This window comes from Chamaea fasciata, unplaced genomic scaffold (genome assembly GCF_029207755.1).
Source record: "Chamaea fasciata isolate MVZ Bird 193981 ecotype frontalis unplaced genomic scaffold, bChaFas1.0.hap1 SCAF_24, whole genome shotgun sequence".
NCBI lineage: Eukaryota > Metazoa > Chordata > Aves > Passeriformes > Sylviidae > Chamaea > Chamaea fasciata.
Window position 1 is genome coordinate 3196574 of NW_027094109.1, and position 17881 is coordinate 3214454.

Consider the following 17881-nt stretch of genomic DNA (forward strand, 5'->3'; position numbering starts at 1 on the left):
GGCCGGGCAGCGGCTCTGCAAGCAGGTGGGAGCACAGCTTGGTGCTCTGAGAGGCACGGAGATGGCGCAGGAAAAAAAATTACTTCCCTGAGACCACTTTACTCCTACCTGGGTGTCCCTTGTGCCCACTCCCTCTAATAGCCACCAGCCCGGTGTTGAGCATCCGGTGTTGGCAGCTGCCTCGTGGGAGGCATCATCTCCCAGCAACGACCAGCAGCTACCTGTGTGCTCCCTGTGAGCTCCCTGTGCGCACCACGGGGCCGAACAAGAAGCTGTGATGGGAGCTGGAGCACCAAATCCATCCCACAGGAGACCTCCTGCAGCTGGAGAGCGCTGCCAGGGTGCTGTGCCCCACACCACACCAGTACCCCCGTGCAGGCTGGCATCGCCCTCCCCGTGGAGCAGTAGGTACCATCCCGATGCCTTCACAGTCCTCCAACAGGAAACTGGGATGCAGGCAGCGCTCCGAGCTGCCCGCCAGCAGCTCCTGAATCACGCTGTTCCTGGCTCAGGCAGCCCTCCCACCAACGCCAGCCTCTCCATGGAGGAGCGGGAGGAAGGGAGTTGTTTTTCCAAAGGCCAGCTGGTCGCTCAGGGCTCCCAGCTCGGGAGATTCCTACCGCAGGGAAAAGGAGAGGGAAGGACTCCTCCATTGGCACGGCATGGGGTTGGACCCACTGCCTGCTCATCTGCAGAGCTTCTCATCCAGCGTGAAGGCACAGCCTCCAAGACACAGGGACCAGAGGTGAACGGGAGCTGTGCCACCCTGCCACAGCTCTGGAGAGGAACTTGCAGGGCTCACCCACCACCAGCAAAGCTGTATCTTCCAAGTCAAAAGGCAAGTGAGCCGGCAAAGCATCGCCGCAAGGACCCTCCGGCAAGCCAAGTCATCGACCGAGACGCTCACGTCCCTCCCTGTCCCGCGCGCTCCCATCCAACAGGTCCAGAGGAGCAGAAAACCTCCAGGGAATGATGGAAATGGGAGCCCGGCCAACGCCCTTGGCTGTTCCCGGTGCCAAACCATCCCCTTGCCAGAAGAGAGCGGGGCCAAAGCCGCACGTGCCGAATCCAGCGGCTCCCGGTCCAGACTCCTCCACAGCCAAAGAGGCAAAACCCAAGAGCTCTGCGCCGGGTGCGAGCAGGGGATGCAGCGCTGGCACTGCCACACCGAGCCACTCCAACCCGCCAAGGTCAGCGCCAGCAGCATCGCCCGCCGCGATGTCCAAGGAGCCTCTTCAAGGAGCCCTCGCCCGGGGCTGGCAGAGCTGAATTCTCCCTCTGCAAACCCTCCTGCTGGATCCACGAGCATCCCCACTCACTGTGTGGTGCCACAGCGTCACACGCTCGTGGGAGAGGGAGGAAAAGCCCCTCGGTGTGACGGCACTGCTGGGAATGCCAGGAGGCCGGATCCCTCCTCTGACACCCACTCCTGGCGCGGTCACGTCCTGGCTCTCCTCCCCCATGCCATAAGAGAGGATAACGCACCCTCCTTCCCTCTCTGAGCCGATTAACGCCTGGAAAGCCCTTGGAGAGCCAGGCAAGAAGGCTGCCCAGGGCCAGCACCGCTGCTTCTCAGCCTAGCAAAGAGGAAGTGGTGTGGGAGGAAGGCCACGGCAAGAGGAAAAGCCCCAGTGAGGGCATGGCACACAGTGAGCCCCAGCTCTCTTCCAAAGCCCCGTCCCCAAGCGATGCGGGGTGACAACTCCCCCTGAGGATGGGACAGTGCTGGCATCAAAGGGTTGCAGCAGCTGGGGCGAGTCCCGTGGGCTCCCTGCCCCTGCGGGGGCCACGCCGGCCCGCAGCACCCCCTCCCCCGGCACCCACCCACGCATTACTCACGGCACGCTCATTCATCACGTACACGCTGCTCCACACGCACAGCACCCCCGTGCCGGGGCTTCCCGGCACCCACCCACTCCGGCACCAGTTCCCGGGCTCCATCCGAGCGGCTCCAGGGTATTTCCAAGTTCCCAGGTGCCGAACGCGCTGCTCTGCCCCTCTCCCCGGCAGAGCATCCCTGTACAAACCGCTGCTGCAAACACTGCCTCACCACACTGCAGCACGCAGCTCGGGCAGGCAGCAGCCGGCCAGGGCTCAGTAAAAAGGGGCTACGTACCCCCAAATGGGGCAGCCCCATCCTGGCCCCCGCGAGAGGACAGCCCCGTGCTGACACACACCTCCTTGCCTCCAGGAGCCGCCTGCCAGGCGAGGACGACAAGGGACTGTGGCACGGCACAGATGTGACCCAGCGGGCTCGAGGAGCGCTGTGAATTGGGGGGGCTGCAGCACCCCGACACGTGCCCCCTTTCAGCCCACCCGTGCCCCCCGAGGCAGCGTCCCCCCACCACGGGGAGGGGAGCGGTGGTGGCTGCCAGCCAGGCATCGCTTGCTGCCGGCAGCCACCGCATCCCCACGGGCAGGGTGGGTGACACCCAGGGCACGGCTCCGGGGTCTCATCCCGGGTAAGGACCACCGGGATGCAGGGATAACCATGTGCCCAGTTAGGAACCAGCGGCAGAAATGGGGGACGGTGCCGCACCAGCGGCAGGCAGCTCCCCTCTACCTGCAGGGATGGCTCGGAGGAGTGGGAGGGGGCTGGCAGCTGAAAGGAAAGAAGCCGGAGCAGGAAAATGAGGGTTATTCCTTGCTGCCGTCTCCGTCCTGACCTTGGACAACCCTGTGCCTCAGTTTACCACAGCACAGCAGCCAGCCTGCAGTGGGGGGAGAAGGAGGGCAGCCTCTCCTGGGCGGGGGGGTGGGAGCAAAGTCACCCCCAAACCCGCAGCCGGGGCGCTGCAGGGGAAGGCGACGAATCCCTCCTGCATTTCTCCTTGCCCAGCTGGGCTACCCTTGCAGGGAAGGGCAAACGCTGCCCGCACCCCCCCGGAGCTGCCGCAGGCGCTTCCTCAGGATGAGAGAAGAGATCCGAATGCGCAGAAAAGCTTGCCCATCCCTGATCAAGGGGAACACTCAGCCAGCCGTGCTCCCCCCCGCCAGGACCCGCACCCGCTTGCCTTCTCCCAAAGGGAATTTCCAACCCCTGGGCAGAGGCTCCGCCGCACCGCGGCTTCCCGAACTTCCCCAGCTGCAGCCGCTGCCCTCGGGGAGGTCACGGCCAACCCCGCCGAGCGCCTGCGGAGGGAGGATGCGCCGGGCGCTCCCGGCTCCCCCCGGCAGCGGGGGATGAAGGAATCGCCAGCGCCCCGCCGCAGCGGGAAGCGCTCGGTCCCCGCACCGGCAGCGGGGAAGACGCGAACCCCGCAAACCCCCTTCGCAGCCGCAGTTCCCCCTCCTACCCTCCTCCCCAGCCCCTTCCCGGTTCCCTCTCCCCGGGACGTGATGCCCCCCCCCGGTGCGCGCATCCCTCCCGGTCCATGCGCATCCCCCCCGCCGCATCCGCTACACCGGGAGAGGAAGGGGGGGGAGGACACGCAGAGGCGGCCCCGCCGCCGCCCCGCAGACCCCGGCGCGCCCCTCCCGGGCTCACCCCGGCGGAGAACACCCCGCGGCCGCACTCACCTTGGACGGGCAGCCCGCGGGCGCCGAGCACACTTGCTACCAAAGCGGCCACATACCAAATCATAGTACTACCGGCCCCCGGTGCGCAGCATCTTCCGCCCGCCGGGCGGCCCGGCCGGGGCGGGGCGGGGCCGGGCCGGGCTGGCCGTGGCCGGGCAGGGCTCGGCGGGGCTGGCGGGGCCGGAGGGGCGGCTCAGGGCCGGCCGCCCGCCGCTGCGCCCATGCCCGCGCCCATCCCCGCGCCGCGCCGCGCCGCACCTGCGCTCCGCCGCGCGGTGCAGCCTAGCCTGCGCCCTTTAGCGGCTCGGCACCGCCCCCGCCCGCCGCCCATTGGCCGCGCCCCGGCGGAGTGGGCGGTGATTGGCCGCCGCCGCGGCCCGGGCCGGTTCAAGGTGGGTTGGCGCGCACGGGGCCCCTGCGCCGCAGTATCATGCGCACTGCCGGGAGCGGCGCGGTCACCTCCGCCGGACGGTCACCTCCCCGCACGGACACCCGCCGGGACCCGCACCGCCCCGCGCCCGCCTGCGCCCCCGCGCTGCCACCTCCCCGAGTCCAGATGAGCCACCGCACCGCTTCAGTGCCACCTCCCCGTCCCCAGATGTGTCACCGAACCGCATCGGTGTCACCTCCCTGTCGCTAGATGTGCCCTGTACCGGTACAGTGTCACCTCCCTGTATCTAGGTGTGCCCCTGCACCGGCTCGGTGTCACCTCCCCGCCCCCAGATGTGTCACCGAGCTGGATCAGTGTCACCTCCCTGTCCACAGATGCGCCCTGTACCGGTACAGTGTGACCTCCCTGCCTCCAGGGGTACCCCTGCACCGGCTCAGTGACACCTCCCCGTCCCCATATGTGTCACCGAACCGGAACAGTGTCACCTCCCTGCCTCCAGGTGTACACCTGCACCGGCTCGGTGTCACCTCCCCGTGTCCAGATGTGTCACCGCACCTATTCAGTGTCACCTCCCTGACCCCAGATGCATCACTGCACCAGCTCAGTGCCACCTCCTTGTCCATAGATGTGCCCCTGCACCAGCTCAGTGCCACCTCCTCACCCCCAAATGTGTCACCGCACTGTTTGAGTGTCACCTCCCTGTCCACAGATGTGTCACTGCACCTACTCAGTGCCACCTCGCTGTCCCCAGATGTGTCACCAAACCAGATCAGTGTCACCTTCCCATCCCCAGAGGGGCCCCTACACTGGTACCATGCCACCAGCCTGTGTCCAGATGTGCCCCTGTACCGGCTCAGTGGCACCTCCCCATCCCCAGATGTGTCACTGCACTGGCTCAGTGCCACCTCCCCGTCCAGAGATGGGCCTCTGCACCAACTCATTATCACCTTCCTGTCGTCAAATGTCACTGCACCTACTCAATGTTCCCTCCTTGTCTCCAGATGTGTCCCTGCCTTGGTGCAACATCACCTTCCTGTCTCCAGATGTGTCTCCTACACCAGCTCAGCATCACTTTCCAGCTCAGTGTCACTCCCTGTCCCCACAGGCATTCTCTGTGCCAGCTCAGCATTACTTTCCTGTCCCCAGCTGTACTCCTGCATAGCCTTAGTGTCACCGCCCTGTCCCCAGATGTGCCCCCTCCCCTGATGCAGTGTCACCTCCCTGTCCCCGGCTGCCACCTGCCCCTGGCCATGCACTGCTTCTGACACGCCAATGACAGTTTGTGACTAGGCAGGATCACCTCCCTACCACGGGCTGAGCCACCTGCCCCCTGCACCAGCTCCACATCAGCTGTGCCATCTGTCCCTGCCACCCTGCACCCACCTCAGGGTCACCTCCCTGCCAGCTGCTTGGTGCCACTGCAGCCTTGTACTGCACATCACCCCAGGGTAACACAGCTGCCACCCTCTGTGCCCTGGCAGAGGTCCAGGGTCATTGCCCCACCAACCTGGGACAGACATGTCACCTGCCCCTGCTCCAGCTTGCTGTCACCTCTGCCAGGACCCTGCACTGCTCAGTGCCACCACCACGGCTTGTTGTCACATTCACCTGGCACGGGCTCAGTGCCAGTGTCACCTCTAGCACCAGCTGTACCACCCCCTCCTGTCATTGCACCACCTGTGCCCCTTCCCTGCTCCTGCTCCACACCATTTGCCTGCTGTGACAGCTCCTTGTCACCCTATCCCCTTTGTCCCCTGCTGGGCACAGCCCACTTGACAAGAGAGAATTTGGGTTCATTTCAATGGAAAACGGGCAGAAAACAAGAAGTGTCCCTGTGCTCCCCCATCTCAGCCCACCCAGCCTCCCTGCAAAGACCTGGCCGTGCCAGATGGGCCAACAGCCGGGCTGGCTCCCCCAGGAGCGTGCCAGCCATGGAGAACGGGCCACTGAACTTCCCCTAATGACAGCCAGCCCGGGAGGGGACAGGCTCACACCGAGAGGGGGACACACCCTTTTGTCCCCAGCACTCACTGTCTACCCCTTGCCCACTGGGAGAGTATCTGGGAAGAGGTCTGAGCAGCTGCTGGTCTTCCCACCTCTTCCCATGCACGTTCAGGAAAGAAGCAAAAAAAAAAAAACACCCAAACCCCAACTCTTGAAGAGGATGTGGGAGTTGGAGAAACATCCCACAGCTTCTGCCCGGAATTACATTCCTGGAGGATCAGATGTTGGCACAGCCCTTGGCAGGAGGCAAGAGCATCCCCCAGCCCAGCCCCAGCTCACGCGAGCTCCCGGGCACTTTGCTTCCCCAGCAAATTCCAAGACCTCATAAAAGCCTGACTCAGCTGCTAGTGCTGAGGCCTGAAGTGAAAGCTTGCAGATCTGCATGGGGGGTTGGCACAGCCTAGGCTGACCCTTGTGCTGGGGCAGTTCTGCTCTGCTCTCCAAGCTGCTCTTCAATTTCCTGACAGTCTGGTTTGGAGTGGCCCAGGAGGGCAAAACCCCTTGGCCAGCACCCTTCCCACGCTGGTCCTGCCACCTTCAAAGCACCCAAAAAGTCCCAGCCAACACTCACTGCCTGCAAAGCAGCCAGCCCAGGGCTGGCAGAGCTCCATCTGCCCTCGCTCAGCCAGACAGAGACGACGCGTTCTAGTCTAGCTGGAGTCCGTGTCACCAGTCAGATCATCTCCATGTCTTTACCTGGGTTTTGCCACAATTTCAAAGAGGAAAAGCAAAATAATTAAGGGCATTGATGGCACCTATGGTAACACAGCCCAAGCTGGGAGGCATCAGGAGCCCGTGGTGGATGGGGGGACCCAGCCCTGATCCAGCGTGTGCATCCCCAAGCCGAGCCCAGCACAGGGGCCCCGCCAACATCCCTCAAGAAACTGGAAATATGGGCTTGGTTTGGAGCATGGCTGTCAGTTCACACCCTTGTTTCTCCAGACTAATTTGCTGGTTTCATGAAATCCATTCCCCACTGCTTTCACACTTCTCTCCTTCTCTATTTATAGCTGGGTTTATTTACATGAGCAGGGCACTCCTTGTACTTGCACGTCAGTCTGTGGTGGCAGAGCCGGGAGCGGGTGAAGGAATCAGTGGCAAGGCAAGGAGCGCCCCAGTCCCTGGCCATGGCCACCTCCTGCCACGGCCACCTCCTGCCACAGTCACCTCCTGCCCAGCACGTGGGAGGCAGGTGGTCAGCCCTCCATGCCAAGGGGATGAGCTGGAACCAAATCAGCCAGACAGCCCCCAGACCCACACAAATGTCTTGTCCCCATCTCCGCAGGGCACAGCACTGCAGTTCCAATGGGATGCAGGTCACCCCAGAGCTGGCACCTTCCTGCCCCACATTCCCAGCTGGAGCTGCTCTTGCAGCAGCCTTTTTGCTGACCTGAGCCATACCCGTGTGTTGTTCTACTGACCCAGGGATGCCCTTGCCCTCCCCACAGCCACAGCCAGCAGAGCCCACCATGTCCAGCTGAGTCACCTGATAACTGCCCAGTGATAAATTCACCGCTCTGCCCAACAAGAGGGATAAAAATGTTGTCGCTTTTTAAAAGAAAACAGCTCTGACAGATGAGGCAGGAGTTCTCAGATTAGCACCAGAGACCTGGGGGATGCAGCTCTCCCCATCACACACATCCATCTGGGAGAGACGCAGCCCTGGCTGAGCCCTGCTGCATTCTCCCTCGGACTTGGCTCTCAGGATCAAGAGCAGAGATTTTGGGTTGGGAAGTGGCACAAGAAAAGTGGGAATGAGCTACAACTCAGGCTGGAAATTCCAGGGAATTCCAGCACTTGGAGCAGCAAGCTTCTGGATCGGACTTCGTATGGGGCAGCAAAAATACTCAACACTGGAGAGGGGCTGGCCTGTAAATGGGACTTTGCCAGGGTATGGATTACTGTCTCTGTCCCTCTAACTCCTCACTGCCGATGACCAGTCCAGGAAAGCAGGAATCTGGACCCAGCTGCTTCCCACCTGGCCGAGGGATGCTCCAACCCACGCGGGGCTGAGTCTCCCTGCACAAGTACATGATTATTCACAGCCTCCAGCATTTGCATGGTGGAGTCACGAGTCTCACAACACCTGATCTCCCGGGAGAGCTGCCTCCTGCACTTCGGAGGGAACGGCCCACATTCCAAAAGTGGGACTTGGTGTCTCACAGCATCCCACATGGCCCAGCTGTCACCTCCTCCCCTCTCTGCACGGGGACCAGGAGAACCCACCCCATCCCTGCCACCTCAGCGAGGAAGAGCAACAGGGCAGGGGCCCACAGGAGCGCTGAAAACTCGGGAGCTGAGCCTGGAAGTGCTGAGCCAGCCTGCAGTGTCGCTGCGTGCACGGCGAGCCTGCTCTTTGGAAAGACCAAAACAAGCCCCCTCAGAGGACGAGCAGGCAGATGGGCTCGACTCACACCCAGCTGGGGTTAGGCTCATTCGCTCCTCGTCCCCTCTCCGCTCGCCGGTGGCTCATCACACACGCGTGACTCCAGATGGCAAACAAGGAATTATCCTGCCATGCCTATCCTGGCTGCACATCCAAGTCGTGGAATGATCCACCTGCGGTATTTCAGAAAAGACACGCTAAACTTGTGTGAAGAGGGGTCAGTTGAGTCACGGTAACAACTTTCTCCTCCCGTTAGCAGGTCTCCAACAGAGCTAATTACTCATCAGCCCACTAATAGACTCACACAGCACTCCCTGGATCAAGCAGCAGCGATTGTCTGTCTTGTCTTGTTAACCTCAAAGAAAGATCCGACTGTGGTAACGCGATACCCCATCCTTATCTCATCACCTGCTTCTCCAGCCTGAATATGTCTTTCCACGGCGCGGAGCATCCCTGTCCCAACACCAGCCAAGGGAAGCCTTGCTGTGCTGCTCCACGGGATCCTGGCCGGGGCAGATGCAGCCTGGGGGTCGGTGGGAGTCCACCGTGACCTGGTGTTTGCTCCCCCAAGCAAGGGGGACACTGCTGCCCCCCCCGGGGACCCATCTCACCCTTCACACAAAGCAGTGCTGTTGTAGCCCCCCCCATCCTACTGCCTCATGGGGGGACACACCCCTCTCCATCCCAAAAGGACAGAGTGTACCCTGCAGCCCCCTCCAGCCCGGCAGCACCACCCAGCACTGCCGCCCACCCCATTACTCACTGGGGCTCTCTGGCACCGGGAACACACCTCCCTGCGCGGGAGCACAGGCACAGCACGTGCTCCTGGGGGCTGCGGCGCTTGTCATCGGCACTGTCATCGCCATGAGTAACCACACTCTGCCTCGGCTTCCCCGAGAACATCCCCGAAAAGCCAGGAGCGTGCCGCTCTCCTTGCTGCGGAGGGGGGCAGGCACGGAGCCACGGCAGCTGCTCAGCTCCCTGCACCGGGGGAAACTGAGGCACGGGGATGCGGCCATGGCGGACAGCTGAGCTCCCGGAGGGAGCGGGACAAGGCTGGGCCAGCCCAGAGGAGCCCTGGCAGGCTGGGGGGGACTGGTGACTCAGGGAGGGGCTGGCTCAGCACTGTGGGGCACACGCCGTGTGCCGGTGCTCCAACCTCTCGCCCTGGCATCCTTTCCATCCCCTGCACATGCAGCGTGTCATCGGCTGTGACACACTCTGCTGACGTCCCCGGATCATGTGGCATCAACCTCGTCCGTAATTACCGGCGCAGGAGCTCTTCTCCTCTCCCTGTTCTCTGCTGCTACCGTGCCGGGCTCCCCGATGTCCGCGGCCAGAGCCCACCCCAGCCCAGTCCCACCCTAACTGGGGGGCTGCTGGTCACTCCAAGCCCTGCTCCCCCAGGAGCCTTGTTGGTGCCAGGCAGGGAGCACCAGGATGCGGGACGCTCTTCAGTCCAAGCATTGCCAGCCCAAAATCCCACCAACACGTGCTGGCCCTGCTGCAGGACAAGCCTGTCGGGGTCCCCTCCACAGCCAGAGCCCACAGCACCCCAGAAAAAGGACAGGCAGGTGCCAGGCTGGGCTGGCCGAGGGCAGGGAAGAGCACTGCAGCCCTCCCGAGGAGGGGGGCCGGGCTTGGAAAAGGCTTTTGCTGCCTGAGAGAAGGGATCTCTTGTGCAGTGCCAGGAGGCAGGGGAGCCTCAGAGCCGCCTTTGTTCAAGGCGAGAAGATGATGGCTGCAGGGTCTGTAGCCTCACACTTCTCTGCCCAGGCTGAACCAGTTTTTCTCCTCCCTCAAAGTGATCATCTTGGATGGGGGGCTCAGGGCGGCCCCTGAGGATACAACAGCCAGAGACCATCCCTTGCTGGATCACTTTTCCTATAGTCATACCAGGTATACCCCAAACCCGGGGTACATCATGGATGGGGGAAACAGAGTCCAACCTCTCAGGGAACCTCCTGTGTCCCTCCAGCCCCAGTCCTGCTCCCGCAGCAGGTGGGCAAATCCTCGACTCCCGCCAACAACAGCCTGACAACCTGTAACAGGATTGCCCGAGGCCACAGCCCTCCAAGCTGTCTGCTCTGCACAGGAGGCCAGGCACAGTGAAAAGAGGCTCTGACCCTTCCCTGTGTCCCCCCCAGGCACAGCCCAGGTGCCACAATGAAGGGCTGAAGGAGACAGTGTGCTCAGGGCAGGTGGCTTTGGAGGCTCCCAGCTCAGCACCCTGTGTCCCCAAACTCAGGGCATCACCACAATGTCCCCAAGCCCTCCCCGGATCAGGAGAGACTTGGGGATGAAGGTGCAACGAGCAGGTGACACTGCAGCCAGCCATGGGGAGGAAATCCCCATCCAGAAATCACACGGTGGCCCCAGCCTTCGGTGCAGGGGATCCCAGGTCACCCCTTACTGCCACAGCACTCCCAGGGGCCAGGGGGCAGCAAGTGTGTCCCAGGGAGAGGTGACAGCTCCCCAGGGCTCTCTTGGGGACGTGAGGGTCCTGCACCACCGGGACACACAGCTCCCCAAAGCCTCCCTGCAACCGAGACGGGCACAAACCAGCGAGACGAGTTGGCCAGTGCTCAGCTGCCGCTGAAACCAGCCCGGCCAGCCAGCCCGGCCCGGGAGCAGCGGCTGTCGGCATCGCTTCCCGCAGCTGGGCTTGGCTCCCTGTCAGCTTCCCCCTCCCCAGGCTCCCTCCCTGCCAGGCAGCAATCAGCCCTGCATTCACAGGGCTGCGGGAAGATGACTCGGCAGCGAGTCAGACCACTTTGGGACAAATGTGCAATCAGTCCCCAGGAACACGCCTCACTCCCCTGGAAGGCCGGGAGAGCTCCAGGGAATGCCCTGGAGAGGCCGTGGGCACGGGTAGGACAGCACCTTGCTTTGCTGATGCTCCCCCATCCCTAAAAACCCCCCGCTCCAGGGTGCCCTCCTAGTCCTGCAACACCCTTCTGACACACGAGCTCTGAGCTCGGGCAGGAGGACCATGGAAAGCTCTCCCCATCTATCTGCCTTCACTGAAAATGGTCCTGGGAGCGGAGCAGCTGGAGAGCCTCAGCCCCAGCCTGTTTTCCCTGTCAGACAGCAGCAGGACAACTTTCCGAGTGCTGAGAGCCCGGGAGACTTGCAGCTGATGTGTGCCTCAATCCCCCCTGGCTGCATCAGCACTCCCTGTAACAACCTAGGCAGCACGACAGCCACGCTTTGACCCACCAGATCCAGGGAGAGCCCCCTCCTCAGTCATCCCAGCCCTGACTTCCATGGATTTGTTCCCCCAGACAACAACATTTCCCTCCCCATCTCAGGCACTGGTGTGTCGCTGCTGCTGCATACTGACATTTCTTTCCCGGGATGCCACTTATTTATAGCATGCCTGACCTTTTCCCCAAGTTTACATCCTCCTCTCCCTTCCCTTCCACCCACCCAACTCTGGGAACCACCACTGGGAAGCTCCCAAGCCCAGCTGTGTGCAGACATCCCCCAGGGCCCGGCTGGGATGTGGTTCTCCAGCATCACCATGGGCAGCACGGGAGGACAGAGCTGGGGGTGTCTGTCAGGCAGGAGCCCCCTCCTTTCCCACTGCAAGGAATAGCTTCCAATTAAAGCAGCTGCCTTTGAAATCCAGATGGTCCATAATTCTTGCTGGGGAAGAGGAGAAATTCTGTTTCACTGCAGCCCCCTGCGAAGGCAGGGCTGTGGAATGCAGCAGGCTCCAGCCGTGTGGGTGGGATGTGCCAGCGAATTGCAGGCTGGAAGGCCAAGGTGCAGCCGGGAAATTTACATCGCAGCCCGGCTCAGGGCTCCGCTGCCGCTCCCTTGGGCTGCAGGGAAATTTCTCCCATTTTTGCCCAGCTGTAGCAAGGCCCAGCTCCCACCAGGAGCCCCCATCACTCTCTCCTTGGGTAATGCAGTGGGTTCCCTCCCTTGCAGGCACCTCCCACCACTCAACCTCTGTCCAATTTGGGAAAAAAATGCCCTCTGGAGCTGGAGGGCTGCTCCAGTGGAGAGGGAAAGCACGTTTGGAAAACACCCAGCTTCAGCATCCATCCCTTTGCAGCGCAAACCCCCCTGTTCCTGCCAGCCCGGGATGCGGGGTCTGGGTGCCAGGAAGGGCAACCCGGCTGCTGGAAGAGCGGGAGCCCCTCACCCTCCCTGCTGCCTGTCCGTCCCTCTGTCCCTCCCCAGGCGATGGGCTCCGGGGGCCCGTCCCGACCTCCTGGCCCGCGCCGCCTCTGCTGCTCTAATTACTCCTCTCGCACCCGGCGCCGGGGCCCTCCGACCAAATTACGATCGATCCTTTGCTCCAGCCCAATCGATGCCATTGACTGAGGCATTAGAAAGACAAATCCGGGCTCCCCGCCCCGGGAAGGCGGCGGCGGCCTCGGGGCTGGGGGATGCCACCACACAGGGAGAGATGTGGGAGGCACAGGGATGCCCTCGCTTGGTGCTCTCCATCCCTACATCCATCAGGAGAGGGAAAACACCTCCGATGACCTGAAAGCACCAGTTCAGTTGTTCTCCAGCCGCTGGACACGAGACAACCGACAGCAGGGATCAAACTCCTGGAGCACACAGCCCTGATCAGCCAAAAATCCTTGGCAGGAAAGGACTTCCCTCCCAAAAACTCTCCTGCTTCTGCCCAGCTCCCACTCTCTTTCAATAAAAGAAAAGATTTTCCCTCAACCTGCTGAATCAGCAAATCCAGCCTGCATCCCAGTCACCTGAATTAAGCAGCAGTGATTTAACAACACGGGCAGCTGATGAAACAGCTAACCTGGCAAGGGGGAGAGCTCAGTGGGGCAGGCCTGCAGGGGACAGGGATGCCATGGTCCTGTGTGGGCTGGGGATGCTCTGGTCCAGCTCTGAATGAGATTGGGGATGCTCTGGTCCAGCCCGGAATGGGATGGGGATGCAATGGTATAGCCCTGAATAGGATGGGGATGCTCTGGTCCAGTCCGGAATGGGATGGGGATGCTCTGGTCCAGCCCAGAATGGGATGGGGATGCTCTGGTCTAGCCCTGAATGGGATGGGGATGCTCTGGTCCAGCCCTGAATGGGATGGGGATGCTCTGGTCCAGCACTGAATGGGATGGGGATGCTCTGGTCCAGTCCGGAATGGGATGGGGATGCTCTGGTCCAGCCCTGAATGGGATGGGGATACTCTGGTCCAGCCCAGAATGGGATGGGGATGCTCTGGTCTAGCCCTGCACAGAACAGGGAGGACAGGATCCAGCCCTGCCTGACACAGGGATGGGCCATCCTCCATCACACCACACGAGGAACAAATCCAAGTGCTGCCCAGTAGCCACCAGCAAGGCTGCAGTGGGGAATAATTGAATCACAGCCCGGACAAGGGATCACTGGCTAAAATCCCCCCTGGCCCAGCATTACACAGATGGGAAACAGAGGGGGGCCAGCCCTGAGCCCCCTCCTCCCGTGCCTCCCAGGAGCAGATAATAGACCCCATGTGAGCAAATTACAAGGAATTTGCAGCCATCCCATCTAATCCACAGGGGAGACATCTGAATCCTACAAGGAGCATTTGGCTTCTGGGTATAGAGGAGCTTAGAGACATGCAGAGGCATTAAAAACACGCATGGGGATTAAGCTGGGAACTGGGAAGGGAGAGCACAGCTGGAGACCATGGGTAGCTCTGGGAGAAGATGGTTGGGGCTATCCAAGGACTATGAGCAAACTGGTTTTTTGGGAATGTCCAAGTGTCCCAGTGTCCTGATCTAGGCTTGGAGTCTGAGGCATCACTGGTGGAGGTGGGAACCCACGGGATGCTGCCAGACAGGTGGGATTTGACCATGGTGTGCTGAAGTGAGGTGTCACAGAGTTTTGGGCTCCAACACCCAAGCAGGCACCAGGAGCTGCAGCCTGTGCCCAAACCCACATCCAGGTCAGATCACCCAGCCTTGGGGTCGAGCAAAGTCAGCCCCAAGCATCCCCCAGGATCAGGTCCATGCCAGAGGGGTCTTCCAAGGATAGACTTTGGCAACGTCCCTCATCATTTGGGATTTATTCTGATCATCTCTAATCCTCTGCCTTGATTGCAGAGGCTCCCAATCTCATTAGCTGGGCTACGCTGGGTCGTTATTGATGTTGGGGGGTGTTTAAAATTGATATTAATCCCATCTCAATAATCTGGTATTTGTTGATTTTTATTTTTAGGCTCTCATGTTATTAAGATGAGCTGAGCCAGCTCCTTATTCCTGGGGGCTGCCCCATCCCAGCAAAACCTCAGAGAACCATCTTGCAATGCCAAAGGTTCCCAAAAACCCAGTTTATCCCAGCCCATGGAGGTGATGCTACCTCTGGCCTTTGCAGGCTGTGAGCATCACTGAGCTGCCAACAACCCAGCAGCACTGACCCCCAGCTGCTCTCTTTTCAACCTGTTATTATCATTTTTCTTAATTATCACCGAAACAAGCGGCTTCCACTCGGCACGTTCGGGGACATGGCGAGTGCCTGATGAGGAAGGAGCCATTAGCACCCCGTCAAAACAGCGTCTCAAAAAGGATCTTTGACAAAATTGTCACCGGAGAGGCCGGGGGAGCGAGGCAGCCCGGCACAGCTGTACATCATTTTGACAGCTCGCATTAAGGCAACTTCAGGCACCTCTGGGAAATTACCTTCCCCGTTAAACAAAGCCAGGAGCAGGCGCAGTGCCTGGGGGCTGAGCTCAGCAGCTGGGGCAAAGCAGGGCGGGGAGGTGCCCTGGGGGAGCCTACAAACCAAGGGCCCGTGCCTCAGTTTCCCCGAGCACAGGCACTAAGGCACAGCTGCTGATGCTGCCTGAGCCTGGGTGGTCAGAAGGGGTTCCTCCACAGACCCTCTCCCAGCTCCAGGCTGCAGCTCAGAGCTGATGGCTGCTTACCCGCCTCCACTCCAGACCCTTGGCAAAAAGCAAAATGCCAATAACTTTGGGAACAGCTCGTGTTTAGCTTGGCAGGCCGGCTATTGTTCCTATACTGCAAACGCATGGATGGCACAGACATGTTTGGAGTGGATGCAAGCTGTTCCCCCCAGCCCCGCCACAGCAAGCGTCAGCTCCCAGCTGGAGGCACATCAAGCGGGGCTTTTTGGGATGAAACCACCTCCGAAGGCTCCCCCTATTAATGGGGTGGGAGAAAACCTGCTGTAAATGCCTTCCCATCCCCATAGTAACCCATCCCTCCATCCTAATCGGGCTGCTCTGGGCATATTTCTGCCCAAAGGCAGCAAGTTTTTAGCACAAGGTAGGAGAAACGATGGAGCAAAGCCAAAGTCAAGTACCACCAGCTCCAGCAAGTGCCTCGAGAAGCTCTCAGGGAGCAAAGCAATGCAGAGGCAGCAGTCCAAGGTAAAGATGTGGGGGTAGGGAGGGCAGCTTGGTGGTCTTGCTGTATTTTTAGTTCCCGGGTTTGAGAGCCAACAGTTTAATAGGGGAGGTTGTTTTAATTGGAACTACAGTCACCAAGAAAAACACAAGAGGAGTAAATATAGAAAAATAGTCATGTTTCTGGAGGTTCTTTGGTATTTGTCTAATTAAATGGAGCGCTTTAATTACACATCAAACAGTGCCATTTCTAAAAAAATTACCCACAGGCATTTGCCTTGATTTGTAGCGCAGCTGACACCAACTTGGAAAAACAAGTTTGGACCCCCACATTTGCAAAGGAGATTTGGAGACACCCCAGGATATTCCACAATCATCAGCCCAAGGATGCGGAGCTGATGGACCTCACGTGGTTTGGGATCCAAACCCACCTGCAGCTCCCAGGGAACCCTAACACATTGCTCCTAGCAGGGAAACCCTCTGCTGGAGGCCCTGACCCTTTTCTGGATGCCAGTCAGGAGGTTGCTATCCCCTGGTCGAGGGGGAGAAGAAGCTGGTGGTACTGATAAGATTCTCCTCAGAGCCAGACACTCCAAACCCAGGATGTGGGAAGAGCCAAGCAGCCAGAGAACCACCAGAGAACTACAGAGAACATGCACATCAAGATGCCAACCACCTGGTCACATGTGAACAGCAAAAGCCACTTTCCTGTGTGGTTCCAGACATGCCGGCGTGAGGAATCACCAGGTATGGAACCTTTTCAAAGCTGGAGACACCCAAGAGCTTTTTTTGATCCTTCCTCCCTTCATACCTGAGCGATGCACAGCCATCACTTGCAGCTGTGCAACCCACAGCTCCCTGCCTGCCACTTTGAAACGGCTCCCCGGCAATTACCTCCACAAAAAGTTATTAAGAAACGTCTTTGTCTGGAAGGGATTAGAATGGCAGTCATTAAAAAAAAAAAAAAAAATTGGCATGAAGAACTATGTATATTGCAAAACAAAATGTGTTGCTTTTTAATATGTTTTTATAACCCAAACAAATTTGTTTCTCACACTCCCAGGCTGGAAAAAGGAGCCGTCCGACAGTTTAGGATTGCAGTTTGCAGTCAGCTCCGCCAAGGAATCTGTTGCAAAGCTGTCGCAGCAAATAAATGCCGGTTCCCTGCTGTGCTGCGGCTCCGGCGGCACCGCTCCGGTCACCGCTCGGCGGCTGCATGGCCGCGGCTCCTGGCACCGCGGCGGGGAAGGTGACACGGAGCTGGGAGCCACGGGGACAGCAGCCACACGTACCTGCGTCACCCCCGCCGACAAGGACACGACGGCCTTGCTCGAGGCTTGGCGAGGCAGCACAGCCTCTGCAGGGGCATCGCTCCGTGCACTGGGATCTCACCTGGAGATGCCCAGACGGCAGGAACCCACCTCTGATCGCCCCATCCCTGTGTTCTCCCCTCACCGCCACCCTCTTTTCCCTCTCCCACCCGGGCCTGACTCCTCACCAGCAAAACGGGAGCAAGAAAATCCCAGCAGATGATTTTATTTATTTATTTTGCTGGGAACAAGTGCAGAGCCCCAGCTCCTCGAAGCATTTGAATATATGAGCATCTTTAGAGGCACCGACAAGGAGATGCAGCTCCAGGAGCAGCCAGAGCATCCCTGCAACCTAAAGCAGGAAAACACCTGCAGGGACCTACCAGCACCTTTCTGATCCCTGGGGTCAGTCCCACTGGAAGGCAAGCCATGGCAGGGAAAGGCCCGGCATATCCTGGGTCAGCTGGGAAAGCCTGAGAGAGCCTGAGCATCCATAGGGAGCAGGGAAGGCAAAGCAATCCCCTCCCTGCAGCAGCATTGCCCTACATGTTTTCCTCCCCCAAAACATCCCCGACTGTCACTCGCCTTTTATCACCAGAGCAGCGAGACAGGGCAGGAGACGCTGCTCCCAAATTCCCCACACTGTCATCGAAACTGGGAAATCTGGAGATTCCCAGCTGGTTGCCTGAGGGGGTCCAAGGAAATTATGCATTCCCTGCAGGAAGGCTGCCTGCAGCAGGCAGGGAGCCATCCCAGGCGGCCCCCGGGGGGGGGGGAATGCTGGTGCTCATCCTGCTTTATGCTCAGAGAATGGCTGATTCACGCTTATTCCAGGCTTCCCCTGCAAAACCTTGGATGAGGACAGCACTCCAAGCTGGGCGGGTGTCTTCCACAGCCCCACGCTGGGCTTCCCTTCGGGAGGGATGCTGTGAGCCAAAACCGTG

The 17881-nt window shown here is 60.2% G+C and overlaps 1 protein-coding gene across 5 annotated transcripts in view; it reads right to left on the minus strand.

Annotated features, from left to right (window-relative positions):
* Nucleotides 1-3583, minus strand: part of IGSF9B (immunoglobulin superfamily member 9B) — a 39631-nt gene extending 36048 nt beyond the window's left edge. For all 5 annotated transcript variants that reach the window (XR_010723759.1, XR_010723758.1, XM_066203570.1 and 2 more), the window contains exon 1: nucleotides 3520-3583. Coding sequence is in view for 3 of the 5 variants with exons in the window: in XM_066203570.1 (XP_066059667.1) it covers nucleotides 3520-3583 (64 nt within the window). In the remaining 2 variants the exon portion in view is untranslated. The remainder of the gene's footprint in view (nucleotides 1-3519) is intronic.
* Nucleotides 3584-17881: the final 14298 nt, after the last annotated feature.